Source organism: Carcharhinus amblyrhynchos, chromosome 8 (genome assembly GCF_965287045.1).
Source record: "Carcharhinus amblyrhynchos chromosome 8, sCarAmb.v2.hapA, whole genome shotgun sequence".
NCBI classification, from domain to species: domain Eukaryota; kingdom Metazoa; phylum Chordata; class Chondrichthyes; order Carcharhiniformes; family Carcharhinidae; genus Carcharhinus; species Carcharhinus amblyrhynchos.
Window position 1 is genome coordinate 118803992 of NC_137331.1, and position 18748 is coordinate 118822739.

Sequence of the window (18748 nt, forward strand, 5' to 3'; positions counted from 1 at the left end):
AGTCACAAGTTGGCTTACATTAACACTGCAATAAAGTTAGTGAAAATCCCTGATATTTCTGATGGATTATGACGTGACAGCGGAGTGATATTGTGTGTCACACAGACTGCTTAAGGATGTGGAATTTTAAATATAGCGAGAAAAATAACATTTACCTTTGGAAATGTGTTTTACAAATGAAGTTGTTCCCCTGGAGACGCCACTGACAAAGGCGCCTGGACCACGGGTTAGACCCTCGTATGGGAGTCTGAAGAAATCGGCAATCCCATTACCAATACTTCGCACCAGGTTAGCGGGACTTCCAAGAATTTCCAGGGAGCCAACGACCCAGCCTGCATGGAGCACAAACCAAAAACATCAACGGCAATTCAAATGAGAAAGCAAATAAAATTTCATGAGAAGTAAAAACTTGCATTCAATACAGCCTTTCAGAACATCCCAAAGCTCTTCCAATCCATTTGTCACCTAAGTAATGGGGAGTGAATGGCAGCCAATTTGCACACAAACTCTCACAAACTGATAATGAGTAGATAATCTGTTTTGGTGATATTGACTGAGCAGTAAACTTTGGCCAGGGCAAAATGGAGATCTGCCCTAAGCTTCATCAAAATGCAGTCATGAGATATCGAACTGACAGCCGAGGGAGAAGCATTTGGTTTAGCATTTAATCGGTAAGGTGGCACCTTTGACTGTGCATCACTCCATCAATACTGTACTGGAGCCTACATTTCCATAGCTCGGGTGAGATTTGACCCCACAACAAAGGTGAAAGTGTTACCCACTGAACCATGGCTGTTATTAAATCTGTTGTTCAGCTCAACTTTAAAAATGGCCATTGGTGTTTTTGAGCCCCTTGGAGAACAGTCTAAAGCAATGAAAGGAGTAGTAGGTAGATTACAAAAAGAGAGGGCTAGAGAGGTAGGAACGTAGGAGAAGTAGGCAAATTCATCCCTTCGAGCCTGATCCGCCATTCAATCAGATCATGGCTGATCTCTCCCTGGTCTCAGATCCACTTTCCCACCTGTTCCCCATACCCCTTTTTCTTTTTAGAAATACATCTATCTCCTTTTTGAAACAATTCAACGATTTAGACTCTACCGCACTACGGGACAGAGTTCCACAAATTCACCACCCTCTGTGAGAAGTAGCTCCTCCTCATCTCAGGTTTAAATCTACTGCCTCTGTGACCTCTTGTTCAAGACTGTCCCCAGGTGGGGTTTACAGAGGTAATTCTGGTGCTTACACGGTATTTATTGGCAGCAGCTTGGCTGCAGAACTGATAGACTGGGGAACAAATATTTAAAACATTGCAGATGATAAAAACAGAGATGAGGAGGGCTTCCTTCTTTTCAGAAAGAATCTGCAAGAATCTGGGGAATTCTTTTCCACAGAGGGCTGTAGAGGCTGGGTCGTTAAGTATGTTGAAGGCTGAGATAGATTTTTCATCAGTAAGGGAATCAAGGGGTTAGGGTGATAAAGTGGGAAAGTGGAGTTGAGGATTATCATATCAGATCAGTCATGGTCTCATTGAATGGCGCAGCAGACTCAATGGACCGAATGGTCTACTTCTGCTCCTGAGTCTTATGGTTAAAGTAACTTCTCTTACACTCCCACCCACTATTCCCATATCTTTCGATTCCATCGGAATGATGAGCTTTTAGCCCTCTCCTTCATTATGGAGTCCCTGGCTCTGAATTATAGCATTTGAAATAGTAACATGTATCTCCATGTTTTTTGCAAGAGTTCTGAGAAGAAATTAAATATAATCAGAGTATGAGTGAACTAGGAATTCCAATTGTTCTACCACCCAGCAGTATTTGACTTGGGTCTAGTCCTGTCCTTTTGTTCAAGGATGCTGAGGTCAATTGTACAATCTCAGAGTCTAGTCTCCAGGGATGAGGGTTAGCTGATTTATCAAGGAGCAGCAATTAATCTTCTTCTGGCACTTGTCTTTTCAGGAAGAGATCTTATCCATGGAAAAAAGCTGACAATTCTGGAGAAGCTCCTGGTAGCCAGAAAACCTAGTGTTTAACTTTCACTGTGAAATGGGCAAAATCAGGGCAGGCCTTTTGGGGTGAATTTACAAAACACTTCAACATGTTGAAGGTAGAGGGTTGGAACTGCCTTCTGCATAATACTAAGTCAAGTATTAAGTTAAAAGTTGACATTGATAGATTTACATTAGCCAAAAGTATTAAGGGATGGGGCCATGGCATAGGCAGGGTGTAAGAGGTTGGGTCACAGCTCAACCATGTTCTTGTTGGATTGGATTCAAGGGGTTAAATGGCCTAATCCTGTTCAAAAGGCTTATAAGAGGGGGCCACTGTGGTTTTGCCTGCCTTCATAGACCTTGCCCAAGCTGAATTTTTTGTATTCATTCATGGAACATGGGTGATGCTGGCTACTCAGCATTTATTGCCCATCCCTAGTTGCCCTTGGAGGGCAGTTGAGAATCAACCACATTGGTAGCACAGTGGTTAGCACAGCTACCTCACAGCACCAGGGACCCGGGTTCAATTCCTGGCTTGGGTCACTGGCTGCGTGGAGTTTGCAATGTTCTCCCCGTGTCTGCATGAGTTTCCTCTGGGTCTCTGGCTTCCTCCTACAGTCTGAAAGGCGTGCTGGTTAAGTGTATTGGCAATGTTAAATTCTCCCTCAGAGTACCTGAATAGGTGCCAGAGTGTGGCGACTAGGGGATTTTCACAGTAACCTCATTGCAGTGTTAATTTAAGCCTACTTGTGACTAATAAAGTTTTTTTTTTAACTTGTTATGGCTCTGGAATCACAAGTAGGCCAGACCACTAAGGACAGCTGATTTCCTTCCCCAAAGGACATTAGTGAACCAGATGGGTTTTTCTGACAATCGATAATGGTTTCGTGGTCATCAGTGAGAATCAACCACATTGGTAGCACAGTGGTTAGCACAGCTACCTCACAGCACCAGGGACCCGGGTTCAATTTGTTCTTAGATCCAGATTTTTTTTTTTACTGAATTCAAATTCCACCATCTGCCGTGGCGGGATTCTAACCCGGGTCCCCAGAACATTAGCTGAGTTCCTGGCTTAATAATGTAACAATAATACCATTCAGCCATCGCCTCTCCACTGCTGACCACTGAATGGGAATGTCAACATTTTAATGGCTGCACTAACCTGCTCGAAATAATGCTCCTGCGGCATAGTGCATGGCAAGTGCATGGATGAGCTGCCTGGGAGTGGTGTAGATGGGCCCTCGTTCAAAGAGGGAGAAGGAGAGGGGAGCGTGATCTGATGCAATGTATAACTTTATTGAAGCGTGGACGCTGACTAGTAAACTGATGGCATGGATGGTCAATCGTTGCAGTCTAATTGGATTAACGAGAGCTTGGGTTGCATTGACCACTTGCTCAGGCACAAAGAGGTCAGTTGCTGAAGATACTCGCACTTGTTTCCGGTACAGTCCGGTGTCCGGGATGTATGTGTTAAACAGAGTCTTGAGGTAATATACAAATGTGTCTTCCACATAAAGTCTTGCAGGCTTCAATTCAAAGTCCAGCTCATTCATGGTGAAGGCAAAGTTCTGCTCTCGAAGGAGGGCGCAGGCCGTTAGAAAACATTTGCGTTTGTAGTCATCAATGTCTCTCGCCAAAAGTGTTGAACTGGAGCCACTTCTCCACTGCGGCCTTTCCGGTTTGAGCTCTTGGCAGAGCAGGGCAGGGAAGTGAAAGCTTGCTTTGTGGTACAGCTGGTTGTCAATCTGCAAGTCCCCGACGCAGACCTCGAGCATATAAAGTTCCGCAAATCCATCAGCGGGCTCTGGCCGGAATTCCCGCAGCAGGGGCCTGGACTGGTTCACCATTGGCGCGAGGTTCAACAGGACATTATCCAGTGTCAGCCTCAGCAGCTCTGAAGATTTGCAGTGATTGGTCACATCATCGTTGATTGTCAGGCTTGCTTGAGTAATTAGCACTCTCATTGCAATGGCCTGTTTCGGTGTCCTGTGCACAAAAATGAGAGGAAACCACACGTTAAAATTTGTCTGCGCTGCAGAAATGCAACAGGCAAGAAGCATTTTTAAGGGTCTCAAAAGACTAAGGATACGCAATTCGTCTGTCACTGTATGATTCGTAAAACATTTAAGAGAATCCTCCTGAGAACAAATGGGAAATGTTAAGTGCCGTTTTCTCAAACACTGTGCACGAAGCTCTTTGAACTGTTTCTCATGAGCCTGCTAATAAGGATCAGACCAGCTATTCATAAAGATTGTCATCTTTCTGGATTTTAACCATTTTTAGCCTGGCAGCCACAAACTATTTTTAAAAAAAACCTTAAATGCCAAAAGCCCCCAAGCTGCTTTCGAGCAAAACCAGATGATTGTTGGGTGGCTGAGGAGCTCCCATGTCCCAGGGTCAGCAGCTGAATTTGGCTTGTGTTAATTTATCACTGGCTGAGCAACAGGTTCAGGACGCCACGGTGGCACAGTGGTTAGGACTGCTGCCTCACAGCTAGGGACCCAGGTTCGATTCCTGGCTTGGGTCACTATCTGTGCGGAGTCTGCACATTCTCCCCATGTCTGTGTGGGGTTTCCTCCGGGTGCTCCAGCTTCCTCCCACAATCTGAAAGGAGTGTTAGTTAGGTGCATTGGCCATGCTAAATTCTCCCTCAGTGTACCCGAACAGGTGCCGAAATGTGGCAATTAGGGGATTTTCACAGTAACTTCATTGCGGTGTACATGCGAACCTACTTGTGATACTAATAAATAAACTTAAAAAAAAATTCCGAATTACTGGGCCCGGTAACATGACCACTACATCACTGGATCCCTGGGTTTTTTGATTGAAAGAGTTCTTCCTAATATTTACTTTGTAATAATTTCTATTTAATCTCTCTGGCCCTGTCTTTGTTTCAAGGAAATCTCTGGGTCTTCACTTATTTCCTGCTGAACCAGCTGTCTATGAGACTGCAAAGCTTGAGTTTTTCCAACACTCCCCCCAAGTTCACCCATTTAGCCCCAAGAGCTATATCTAATTCCTTCTTGAAAGCAGACAGCACACACTACTTGAGGCATGGTCTGGCCAAGGCTCTGAAACGTTGCCATAATATTTCTTTACTCTTGCACTCTAATGCTCCTCCCCCACCCCACTCACTCCCACTTCCTTGCAATGGAGGCTAGACTCTGTCCTGCAAATCTCAATATGCAGGTACAGTGAGCAACTCCAAAAGCAACTGGTATATTAGCTTCCGTATATATTAGCTAAAGGGATTGAGGGATATGGGAGGAAGGAGAGGATCAGGATACTGAACTTGACAATCAGCCATGATCAAGATGAACGGCGGAGCAGACTCGAAAGGCCAAATGGCCTCCTCCTGTTCCTAGTTTCTATGTGTACAGTTTTGATTTCCTTGTTGATATAATTGCCTTGGAAGGTTGACTAGTTTGATTCCTGGGATGAGAGGTTGAGTAGAACCTTTCAGGATTTTTGAAGATTGAGCGGTGATCTCATGGAAATATAAAAAAATGAAATAAAAGCAACATGGACACAAAATTGGCTGAATAATAGGAAGTAAAGATTAATGGTTAATGGATAATTTTTGGGTTGGAGGGAAGGTTTGCTGTCGAATTCTCCAGAGCTCAGAATTGGGACCCTTGGTTTTCCTGATGCATGTTAATGATCTAGGGTAAAGGCAAATTACTGCAGATGCTGGAATCTAAAATAAAACAGAAAATGCTGGAAAATCTCAGCAAGTCTGAAAGCATCTGCGAAAAGAGAATAGAGCTAACATTTTGAGGGATCTGGGTCTATATGTGTATACGTCATTAAAGGTGGCAGGACAGGCTGACAGCGTGGTTAATAAAGCATCCAGTTTCCTAGGTTTCTTAATAGGGGCATAAAATACAAGGGCAAAATGGCCATGCTGAACTTGTGGTCGACATGGTAGTTAGACCTCAGCTGAAATATTGTGTATAGTTGTAAGGTTTAGGGTTTCCAGGTATAAAACCCTCCTCATTAAAAAAAAACTCAGGTCTGAATTCTTAATTTCTAACGCTGAGGGTCTCCACTTGTGTTTGGCCTACAAGGTACAAATAACTAGTATTTATAAATTAAGTAGAATTTATTAAGCAAGATTTTACACACACTTAACAAGGAGCAATGAAGGCAATATAGAAGTTTTTCATCTCTTAAGACCGTCGGGGGTTTTGCCAGCACAGCCGATGTATTTCCCTCCTTTGTCTTTGAAGTGTTGTTGAACCGTGTCCAGAAGATGCATACCCCAGAACCCACTGTGCCAACAAAGACTATGATTCTCAAATGTTATTCCTCACAACTAATTCCCCTCTGATTTTTTGGAGATCGTCCAAATTCACCTCTTCTATTGGTTACAAGGTGCAAATCCTCTTGTGAGACGCAGTCTCTGTGACTGGAGGCGTTTAGGCTACAGACAAGTATTCATCCCTTTTCCCCTGGGCCCCTTAGAGAGTTTACAAATGACACATTTCTTTAGATACTGAGAAACCATGGTGGCGGCATTGCAGCAAAGTGGTTAGCACTCACAGCGCCAAGGACCCGGGTTCGATTCCCGGCTTGGGTACTGTCTGTGTGGAGTTTGCACATTCTCCCTGTGTCTGCATGGGTTTCCACCGGGTGCTCCGGTTTCCTCCCACAGTCTGAAAGACGTGCTGGTTAAGTGCATTGACTCAAACAGGTGCCGGAATGTGGCGACTCGGGCAATTTCACAGTAACTTCATTGCAGTGTTAATGTAAGCCTTACTTGTGATTAATAAATAAACTTTACTTTAAAAAGAGACACATTCTCTTCTCAATAACAGTTCATACCATAACATCAGAAAATAAAAGTTTCCCTCCAACACAGATGTCGTGAGGAGGAGAAACCTGGCTCCTGATGTAAAAGCCGCAGCCACACATCCTGAAGTGGTTATGCTGTATGCATAATTTTGGCCATGTTGTGTGCCACCGTGCAGGAAAGTCAAGTGTTGTTCTGAGCCACTTCAGAGTGGTAATATTTCTCATCTGGATCTTTCATATGTGCAAGCATTTCACAAAATATCACAGCTCTCACACTATTCGACTGTGTTGGGACTGTTGGGACTCAGAACTGACTTCTGGTTGAAAAAACGTTATTCTGCCCACCGAAAACTTACACACCATCACCAACAGCAAACATTGTAGGAAACTAGTTTGAAGAAGATTGAATACAGGAGTTACATAAGAACATAAGAAATAGGAGCAGGAGTAGGCCATCTAGCCCTTCGAGCCTGTCCCACCATTCAATAAGATCATGGCTGACCTGAAGCGGATCAGTTCCACTTTCCCGCCTGCTCCCCATAACCCTTAATTCCCTTATCTATCAGAAATCTATCCACCCTGGACTTAAACACATTCAACAAGGTAGCCTCCACCACTTCAATGGGCAGAGAATTTCAGAGATTCACCACCCTCTGAGAAAAGAAGTTCCTCCTCAACTCCGTTCTAAACTGTCCCCCTCTTATTTTGAGGCTGTGCCCACTAGTTCTGGTTTCCTTTCTAAATGGAAAGAATCTCTCTATACCCTACCTAGCCTCTACGTTATCTTATATGACTCTGTAAGATCCCCCCTCAGCCTTCTAAACTCCGAGTACAGGCCCAGTCTATTCAATCTCTCCTCATAAGCTAACCCCCTCATCTCCGGTATCAGCCTGGTGAACCTTCTCTGTACTCCCTCCAAGGCCAATAAATCCTTACGCAAATAAAGAGACCAAAACTGCACACGGAACTCCAGTTGCGGCCTTACCAGTGCCTTGTACAGTTGCAGCAAGACCTCCCTGCTTTTGTATTCTATAGTTGGGTTGGGACATTTTGTTGAAGTTGTACAAGACATTGGTAAGGCCACACTTGGAATACTGTGTACAGTTCTGGTCATCCTATTATAGAAAGAGTAGAATTAAACTAGAAAGAAATTAGAAAAGATTTACTAGGATGCTACTGGGACTTGATGTTTTGAGTTATAAGGGGAGGCTGGATAGACTGGCCCTTTTTCCCCCTGGAACATAGCAGACTTAGGGGTGATCTTATAGAGGCTGACAAAATAATGAGGGGCATAGATCAGTTAAATAGTCAACATCTTTTCCCAAAGGTAGGAGAGTCTAAAACTGGAGGGCATACGTTTAAGGTGAGGGTGAAGACATACAGAAGTGTCCAGAGGGGCAATGTTTTTGCACAGACGATGATGTGTGTCTAGAATGAGCTGCCAGACATAGTAGTTACAAATTTGTCTTTTAAAAAGCATTTTGACAGTTACATGGGTAAGATGGGTATAAAGGGATATGGACAAATGCAGGCAATTGGAACTAACCTAGTGATTAAAAAAAGGTGGCATGGACAAGTTGGGCTGAAGGGCCTGTTTCCATGCTGTAAACCTCTATGACTCTCAGAAAATATCTCCAATTGTCAATCTTAATCAGATCAGGGTCTATTTTGATTTAGTAAGATAAACATTTCCTTTTCAAAAACTTGCTCCATATTCTTATTGTACGTTACGAGGTTTATGGCATTAAGAACCCCCCATGAATTATGTGAATAACAGGGTGAGTTCTCGTGACAAACACTGGGAACTCTCCAAACTCTAGCTCAGCATACAGATACCACCACAGCTTTCAAATGGAGACTGTTCCATTAACTTGGAAATGGGGGTTAAAGGGAAGAAAGCATTTAAAAATAAACTATTTAAAAGGAGTCACGAAGGAGTTTTAATTGTTTAACTGAGGTCCTAGTTCACTATTTGTATTGGCGGGAGAGTGAGTAACCCAAAGACATAGATCTAAGATAAAAAAGCAAAATAAAAATCTGGTGAAGAGATGAAGGATTTTGTTATGGTGTGGAATACATTCAACACTAACTTTCCAAAGAGAATCGGAATATATATTCGGGTTGGAACTTTGCAACTCACGCCAGCTGGATCTTCTGGTCCCGCTGTCGATACTGCACCCCCATCGTGGGTTTCCCAGTGACATGGAGTCATAGAAACATAGAAACTAGAAGCAGGAATAGGCCATTCAGCCCTTTGAGCCTGCTCCGCCATTCATCTTGATCATGACTGATTATCAAATTCAATATCCTGATCCCACTTCCTCCGTATCCCTTGATCCCTCTAGCCCCAAGAGCTATATCTAATTTCTTCTTGAAATCAAACAAAGTTTTGGTCTCAACTACATCTGGCGGTGGTGAATTCCACACATTCACCGCTCTTTGGGTAAAGAAATCTACCCTCACCTCAGTTCTAAAATGTTTACCCCTTATCCTCAAACAACAAGCCCTAGTTCTGGACTCCCCCACCATCGGGAACACTCTTTCTGAATCTACGTTGTCTAACCTGTTAGAATTTTATAAGTTTCTATGAAATCCCCCCTCACTCTTCTAAACTGCAGTGAATATAATCCTAACCAACTTAGTCTCTACTCATATAACAGACCTGCCATCCCAGGAACCAGCCTGGTAAATCTTCACTGCACTCCAACGAATATTAAAATGAAATCTTTCACATCCAGTCTTACAGGCAGATGGGGCCTCAGTTCAACTTCTTTCAGTACAGCACTCCCTTAATGGATGGCAGTTGATAGGCTGAATGGCCTTGTATCTGTCTTTGCCATGTACTCTGACAGAATTATTCAGACAACATGATCCCTTAGCTTGGACATCTTTTACTCTTCTGCTATCTCTCTCCGATGGGAAATCCCACAGACCAGATGATCCGTTCGCCAGACAATGGCAGACTGCATCCCTGCCACGGGAAACATGTCGTGAGGCCAGAGAAATCCTACCATTGAAAGCATTCAAGAACCAACATAGGCAAACAATGGGCCAAATGGCCTCCTTTCAAGTTGTGCGATTCTATCAATCTTCTTTTGAAGTTTGAAATTTTTACTTATTAGGCACAAGTAGGCTTACATTCACATTGCAATGAAATTACTGTGAAATTCCCCTAGTTGCCACACTCTAGCGCCTGTTCAGGTACACTGAGGGAGAACGTAGCACGTCTTTGGACTGTGGAAGGAAATCGGAGCACCTGGAGGAAACCCACGCAGACATGGGGAGAATGTGCAGACTCCACACAGACAGTGACCCGAGCCGGGAACTGCACCCGGGTTCCCGGCGCTGTAAGGCAGCTGCGCTAACCACTGTGCTGTCGTGCCGCCCAGATTTTATAAATTTCCAGATTTTGTGACTCACAATAGTTAATCCATGATCTTTGGGGAGTGCATAATTACCCATGAAGGCTGGTCAGAACGGGGCCAGCTCTACCCTCTGGAGCCATGGTCATGGTTATGGTGCTGGAGTGATGACTAATATCCACGTACACACAGCCGTAACCGGGGAGAAACACCACCTGAGTGGAGGAAAGGAGGGGACAAAACACAATTCAATAAAACAAGCCTAGTGATTCTTAAAGCAAAACGATCCAGCAATGAGCCAATCTGCTTTGAAGTGTGCAGAATTAAGTTGGATGGATTGTTTGTCTAAACAACATTTGTGGACTTTGCAAAGCGGTGCAAAATCGTTCCCGATTTTTCATGCTTGGCATTCAGTGTAAAATCACAGTGATTCTAAATGGTATTGGTCTTAATCTATGTGTTTCAGTCGGCAGAAACATGTCATTTTGAATGAAGGATTGGGTGAAGAAAACATTTCCATTTTAAAGAAAGGTTAATCTGTCTTGTTGTTCAAGGAGAAATCAGAGATTTCAAACAGAAATCCTTCAAATGGATGGTCCCTTAGGGGCACCGCAGGGTCCAGTATTGAGCTGTAGAGTTCTGAGTCTGGATTGAATTATCTGAGTCCAACAGAGGCAAGGCAGGATATTTCACTCGGCTGACACGTTAGTGAGGTGCAGTGTGGAATGAGGAGTATAGAAGAGGAAAATTAGCTCTGGTGCCATTTTCCAATTATCAACCAATGGGCGGCACGGTGGCATAGTAGTTAGCACTGTTGCCTCAAAGTGCCAGGGACCTGGGTTTAATTCTGGACTCGGGTGATTGCCTGTGCAGAGACTACACATTCTCCCCATGACTGTGTGGGTTTCCTCTGGGTGCTCCAGTTTCCTCCCACAGTCCAAAGATGTGCAGGGTAGGTAACATGTGCTAGCTATGTTAAATTGCTGCATAGTGTCAGGGGGATTATCAGGGTAAATACGTGGGGTTTTGGGAATAGGGCCTGGGTGGGGTTGTTGTTGGTGCCAGTTCCATGGTACAAATGGCCTCCTTCTGCACTGTAGATTCTATGACGGGAACAAATACACATTGTCAAAGCATGAGCTGCCTCAGATCTGACACTCAATTGCTGTGAAGTTGATGACCGCTTAGCTCAAATATGAATTTTAGCGAAAATGACAAACCCCGGAGCAGCCTGCATCGATGGAATTATTTCCCGCAATAAGTCACTACTTTCAGGATAAAAACGAAGTAGTGAAAACTAGAGAAAATCTCTCCTTTCTTTATTCATTCAATTAAAAAAACAACTCCATCATAAGAACCAGAACTGGATTTTGTTCATGTATGGTCAGATTTTCCTGATTTCGATAACTGGACTTCCCAGGCCCCTGCCCCAGACATAACTAATCCAGACAATAGAGGATTATCGCATTGGAAACCCCAGATATCCCCACAATTCCCCAAAGTTAGACTCCAGATTTTCCTGATTTGTAGTGTCAGGTACATTGTTGCATTGAATCTGGGATTCTGGTTGGAAAACTGTCAGGACCGTTTACGGTGACACACTGGTTAGCACTGCTGCCTCATAGTGCCAAAGGCCTGGGTTCAATTCTGGACTGTCTTTGTGGAGTTAGCCTATTCACCTGCGTGGGTTTCCTCCGGGTGCTCCTGTTCCCTCCCACAGTCCAAAAATATGCAGGTTAGGTGGATTGGCCATGCTGAATTGCCCCTCCGTGTCCAAGGTAAAGAAGCAGGGTTACAAGGATAGATCAGAGGGGAGGGCCTAGATGGGATGCTCTTTCAGAAAATTGGTGCAGGCTCGATGGGCTTAACGGCCTCTTCTGCACTGTCAGGGTTCTATGAAATGATTCTATGATAAGGGACATAATGTGAACCCAACAAATCAGAACATAATCTTCTATAATCACCCAAACGGGAAACGAAATGATAACAAAGTTTATTTATTAGTGTCATAAGTAGGCTTACATTAACACTGCACTGAACTTACTGTGAAAATCCCCTGGTCACCACACCCCGGCACCTGTTCGGGTACACTGGGGGAGAATTTAGCATAGCCAATGCACCTAACCAACATGTCTTTCGGACTGTGGGAGCAAACCGGAAACCCAGAGGAAACCCACGCGGACACAGGGAGAACGTGCTAACCCCGTACAGACAGTGACCCAAGCTGGGAATCGAACCCGGGTCCCCGGAGTTGTGAGGCAGCAGTGCTAACCACTGTGCCACCCAATATTATTATTATTATTATTATTACAGGTAAGCACAAAACAATGATAAAACAAGGCTGTGATGTCTCACCTGAGTCCCAGGACTATTCAGATCAATGAGATCGCTCCATTCCTCAGAGAGATCAGATGGAGATGCCATGCTGAGGTGGACACTGGGAAAGTGCTCCTGAGATTTGCAGTCAGGAAAGTTCCAGATTTGATGATAAAGCTCATGATGAACTGAGGATTCAGCGGGAATTTTTCGGCAGTGGACAGCACACTTTGGGACGTCTAAAATACCACAAAAGAAATCACAGTTTAAATTATAAACAAAAGTGCTAATGCATTGAAACAGAAGCCTGATAAACGAAAGAAGGAGAAGGGAATAGAGGGGTGTGTTGACCAGATGAGATGCAGTAGTGCATGACAAGCTTGTGTGGAGCATCGATCAAACAGTCGGGCTGAATGGCCTGTTTCCACACTGTAATTTAATGTAATTCAATATATTCAAAAATTATTCATAGAAAACAGTGCAGATTTAGCAAATCAGACAGTATAGTGAAAGAACTGGCGGCATGGTGCATCAGTGGTTGGCAACAGGCATCTCAGATCGATTCCTGGTTTTGGTCACTGTCTGTGTGGAGTCTGCACATTTTCCTTGTGTCTGCATGGGTTTCCCCCGGGTGCTCCACTGAATTGGTCCTTAGTGTCAGGGAGACTATCTGGGATAAATGTATGGGACCATGGGGATAGGGCTTGGGTGGGATTGTGTTCTGTGCAGGCTCGATGGGCTGAATGGTCTCCTGCACTGTTGGATTCTATGATTTAACTGATATCTCCATTGTTTCCAAATCTGGATGACTGGATAGTACTGCAGTAACAGCACAATTGAGTTACTACCCTTTATTAACATCTAAACTTTTAATATTTTACAGTTTATACCCATGAAGACACCTCACACATCCATGAAAGCAAGAGCATACAAGTGCGGCATGGTGGCACATTGGTCAGCACTGCGCCAGGGATCTGGGTTCGATTCCGGCCTTGGGTGACTGCCTGTGTGGAGTTTGCACATTCTTCCTGTGTCTATGTGGGTTTCCTCCCACAATCCAAAGATGTGCAGGTTGGGTGCAATGACCAAATTGCCCCTTAATGTCCGAAGAAGTGTAGGCTAGGTGGATTAGCAGTGTAAATGTGCAGGGTGGGGGGTGGGAGGAATTGAATGATGGGCCTGGGTAAGATGCTGTGCTGGAAAGCACTGCAGTGATTATACAATTCAGCTGTCAAATATGTATTTGAGTCATACACTGCCTGGTTTAATTCCATTATAAGTGGTTCTACATCAATAGAACCTGATAGGAGTCTTACGGAGCAGTGACAGCGTCCCTGCTTCTGGGCCAGCTCTGGATCAAGTCCCATTTGTTGGCCACGGAGGGAGCATTTGTGACATGGTCCAATGAGCTGGTAATCAGCCTGGGATCCTTTCCAAAGACTGTCCAATATTCCCCAAAGGGTAAGTACTGCGTGTAAAGACATGCTTAAAAATTGTTAAAAAGCAATATTATTACATCAAACTGTACTGCAAATAGACTATTTAGCCCAAGGGGACTCTGCCAGTGTAACATTCCACATGAGCCTCCTTCTGTCTTACCTTAGCTCACTTTATTGACATATCTTTTCTCTCTGTATTTTTTTTCAATGAATTCATTTGTGGAATATAAGTGCTATCAACAAAGCTAGCATTTATTGCCCTTCCCTAATTGCCCCTTGAGAAGATGGTGGTGAGCTGCCTTCTTGAATCGTTGCAGTCCATGTGATGTAGGTACACCCACACTGCTGTTAGGGAGGGGGAGTTCCAGGGTTTTGACCCAAGCACAGTGAAGAAACGGCAATATATTTCCAAGTCAGGATGGTGAGAAACTTGGAGGGGAACTTGCAGATGGTGGTGTCCCCATCTATTTATCTACCTTCCCTTTGGTTGCATCTATGCTTTTTGCTTCAACCATTCCTTGTGGTAATGAGTTCCACATTCTGACCACGCTCTGGGCATAGACTTGAATTCCCGATTGGATTTATTAATGTCTATCTTAAATTTATGGCCTCCAGTTTTGGTCTCCTCCACATTTTTATAGTGAAGTTAAACTGGTTATCTCAAAGGATCAAAGTACAAAGCTTAAACAAATAGCGACCACAGCTCAGAAATATTAAATCAGATTTCTACCTTTCACATTTTCTTTCATCAGGATTGCGACAGGGCATCTGTTATGGATGATCATCCGAGGACTACAATCCTCACTGACGGTTATGTAGGTGACACCGAGGTATTCCTGATAAGTCACCACCACAGCTCTGAAAACAAAGAAAATGGAAGAGGAATTGCAATTTACAATCAACTTTGACTGCAATGTAAATTATTCAAAATAGAACTGAGAGAACAAAATATGAGGCATGATGGGGTGCGGGGAAGGGTATGTCAGCCTCCGAACAAGGAAGACAAGTGAATGATTGGGGTGGGCCTGTTTATCAAGCACTATTGTGACGAGGTTCTGAGTCCAAGCCCCATTCCAAAAGCCGCAGTACAAAACCATGCCAGAACTCCCACTGCAATACTGAGGGAGTGCCGAACTAGAGAACAAAGGAAAGTACAGCACAGGAACAGACCCTGAGGCCCTCCAAGCCAGTGCCGATCATGATGAGGCACTCACAATGTTAAAATGGTGGAGTGGGCTCGTTGGGCCGAAGGGCCTGTTTCCCGTGCTGTATTGTTCTTCTCTTTCTAAACTACAATAAAAACCTACTGCCCTTAGTCAACCTGTATCCCTCTATTCCCTCCCTATTCATGCACCCATCCAGGTGCCTCTTAAGAGTTGCTAATGTGCCTGCTTCCACTACCTCCTCTGGCAGCGCGCTTTTGCGTCAAAAACTTTCTCCACACATCTCCCTTAAACTTGTGCCCTCTTGTAATTGACGCTTCCACCCTGGGAAAAAGCCTCTGACTATCCACCCTGCCGATGCCTCTCATAATTCTGCAGACCTCTATCGGGTCTCCCTTCAGCCTCTGTCTTTCAAGTGAAAACAATGCTAGTTTATGCAATCTCTCCTCATTGCCAACACCCTCGAAACCAGGGAACATGCTGGTGAACCTTCTTTATACTGTCTCCAAAGCTTCGGAACTAGTCAGATGAGACCCTAAACAGCGGCTGCTCTCTCGGGTGGACATGTTTCGAATATGTCCTGACCTGTATTTATCCTCTAAGCAAGAAGATCAAAAAAAGACAAAAAATATTCTGCTTATAATCATTGTTTATGGGATCTTGCTGTGCACAATTCAGCTGACATGTTGGGTGGAATCTTTCAGCCATGCTCACCCCAAGAGCTGAAAACCCTGAGGTCAACGGACCTTTGCTTGGTCCTGTCCCACCCGCTACGATTCCCGTGGTGGTGGGACAGGACAATTCTGCCCACTGCCTACAACAGTGACTTCACTTCTGAAGTGCTTCGCTGTAACGTGCTTTTGGATGGCCTGAAGACAGGAAAGGCACGATAGAAATGCAGATCTTCCTCTTAGTATCTTTCCACTGATGGGATTTTCCGCATTTTTTATTTTTATCTTAACTTTTGATTTGGGAGCCAAAGTCCAAATGTTTCACGAGTCTTGCTGTGCAGTTAGTAACCAAAACACTCTGCCCTTCCTTTAAACACTAACAGCTACACTATCACCATTCTAGACTCAAGATAGATAAGAACTAACTAAATCACTTTGGCAAAAAAAGATGTGCAGGGTGCAGATCACAACCAATACCGATAAACTCCAAAACAGAGACTCCTGATCCGTCATGCATACTCCATGAGAGCTCCTTAGAAACTGGGCGTTTGGGCACTTATAACTGCTCTTGGTGCCCCTGCTAAATGTCCAAACCAATTTGCAAACATTGGCTGTAGCACATTATAGAGTCATAGAGATTTACAGCATAGAAATAGGCCCTTCGGCCTAACTTGTCCACGGTGCCCCTTTTTTTAACCCTTAAGTTAGTCTTAATTGCCCGCATTTGGCCCATATCCCTCTATACCCATCTTACCCATGTAACTGTCTAAACGCTTTTTAAAAGACAAAATTGTACCACCTCTATTACTATCCCTGGCAGCTTGCTCCATACACTCACCACCCTCTGTGTGAAAAAATTGCCCCTCTGGACCCTTTTATATCTCTCCCCTCTCACCTTAAAACTATGCCCTCTAGTTTTAGACTCCACTGCCTTTGGGAAAAGATATTGACTATCTAGCTGATTTGTGCCCCTCATTATTTTATAAACTTCAAAAGGTCACTCCTGAGCCTCTTACACTCCAGAGAAATAAGTCTTGGTCTATCCAGCCTCTCCTTATAACTTAAACCATCAAGTCCTGGTAGCATTCTAGTAAATCTTTTCTGCACTCTTTCTAGTTTAATAATATCCTTTCTATAACAGGGTAACCAGAACTGTACACAGTATTCCAAGTGTGGCTTTACCAATCTCCTGTACAACTTCAACGAGACATCCCAACTCCTGTAATCAATGTTCCGACCAATGAAACCAAGCATACCAAATGCATTCTTCACCACTCTGTCCACCTGTGACTCCACTTTCAATGAACCTAGACCCCGAGATCTCTTTGTTCTGTAACTCTCCACAACACTCTATCATTAGCTGATTAAGTCCTGCCCTGGTTCAATTGACCAAAATGCATCACCTCGCATTTATCTAAATTAAACTCCATTTGCCATTCATCAGCCCACTGGCCCAATTGATCAAGATCCCATTGCAGTCCAAGATAACCTTCTTCACTGTCCACTATGCCACCAATCTTGGTGTATTCTACAAACTTACTAACCATGCCTCCTATATGCTCACCCAAATCATTAATATAAATGACAAATAACAGTGGACCCAGCACCGATCCCTGATTCTACTCAGTTGGCGATAATAGGCAGGCTCCTTTTGATACCAGGTCGGGCTCAGTTAAGGTCATTAAAGCTGTGACTGTTTTTGTAATGGAGTGAAAAAGATTTAGCCACCAGTCCCACTTGGCTTGAAGTGAAGTCAGAAGATGCCTCCAAACAAAAAAGCAATCAAGAATTTTACTCTGAATTTACTTTTGGGTGCTCTGTGCTTGGGCCACTAAAGAGAAGATTCCACCCCTCTACGTATAGTTCTGGTCACCCTATTATAGAAGGGATATTATTAAGCTAGAAAGAGTACAGAAATGATTTACTCTGGACGTTACTGGAACTTGATGGCTTGAGCGGTAAGGGGAGGCTGGATAGTTTGGGACTCTTTTCCCTGGAGCGTAGGAGACAGAGGAATGACCTTATAGACATCTATAAAATAATAAGGGGCATAGATCAGCTAGATAGTCAGTATCTTTTCCCAAAGATAGGGGAGTCTAAAACTAGAGGGCATAGATTTAAGGTGAGAGGGGAGAGATACAAAAGGGCCAGAGGGGCAATTTTTTCACACTGAGGGTGGTGAGCATCTGGAACAAGCTGCAAGAGGCAGTAGTGGAGGTGGGTTCAATTTTGTCCTTTAAAAAGCATTTAGAAAGTTACCTGGGTAAGAGGGATACAGAAATTGGGACCAGTTTAGTGGTTAAAAAAAGGGCAGCATGGACAAGTTGGGCTGAAGGGCTTGTTTCCATGCTGTAAAACTTTATGACTCTATTGCCCCTGTGCTCCTGCTAGCCTTTATATTTCTGCTTGCCGGCCAGCCCAGTGGGGTGACGCAGATAAGGCCAGGGAGTTAAAATCTCTCTGCTCTCATGTTACCAATGTCAGAGTGGTTTGGCACCCACCTTAGCTTCTGTGTGCAAGAGATTCCTGCTCAGAGTTAAAACTGGGGCAAACACATCAGTCGCAAATTGTACAGACTGTCTGCACAGCTAGAACACAGTTGAAAAAGTCAATCCATTCAGGTCACAAACAACAAGTAGATGCAGCATTAATGCAGGGGTATGTCTATAGTTCCCCTGCATGTATGGCACCTTCCCCAAACTTGAGCTCATCATATCATAGAATTGGAAGCAGTTACACAAGACAGCCATTTGCCCCATTGTATCCTTGCCCATCCCCGCAAGAGCAACTCACCACATCCCACACACCTGCCTTTTCCCCATAGTCCTCCAAAAAAAAATTCTCTCCTGGCAATAATCCAATTTCTTTCTGAAAACTTTGACTGAATTTGTCTCCATCACTCTCTCAGGTAGTGCTTTCCAGAATCTAATCAGTTTTTGTTTTAAAAAGTTTTTCCTCAGAAATCTGCAATTCAATATCCTGGTGCCTGCAGCCTAACTTGCGCCAAGTCACG

At 44.0% G+C, this 18748-nt stretch overlaps 1 protein-coding gene across 9 annotated transcripts in view; it reads right to left on the minus strand.

The window, feature by feature from the left end:
- The window catches only part of vps13b (vacuolar protein sorting 13 homolog B), a 942410-nt gene that overhangs the window by 11902 nt on the left and 911760 nt on the right, over window positions 1-18748 (minus strand). For all 9 annotated transcript variants that reach the window (XM_080194714.1, XM_080194711.1, XM_080194717.1 and 6 more), the window contains exons 53-57: window positions 14632-14759; window positions 12502-12701; window positions 10243-10361; window positions 3153-3976; window positions 156-332 (exon numbers count right to left, since the gene is read on the minus strand). In XM_080194714.1, the coding sequence (XP_080050840.1) occupies window positions 156-332; window positions 3153-3976; window positions 10243-10361; window positions 12502-12701; window positions 14632-14759 (1448 nt within the window). The remainder of the gene's footprint in view (window positions 1-155; window positions 333-3152; window positions 3977-10242; window positions 10362-12501; window positions 12702-14631; window positions 14760-18748) is intronic.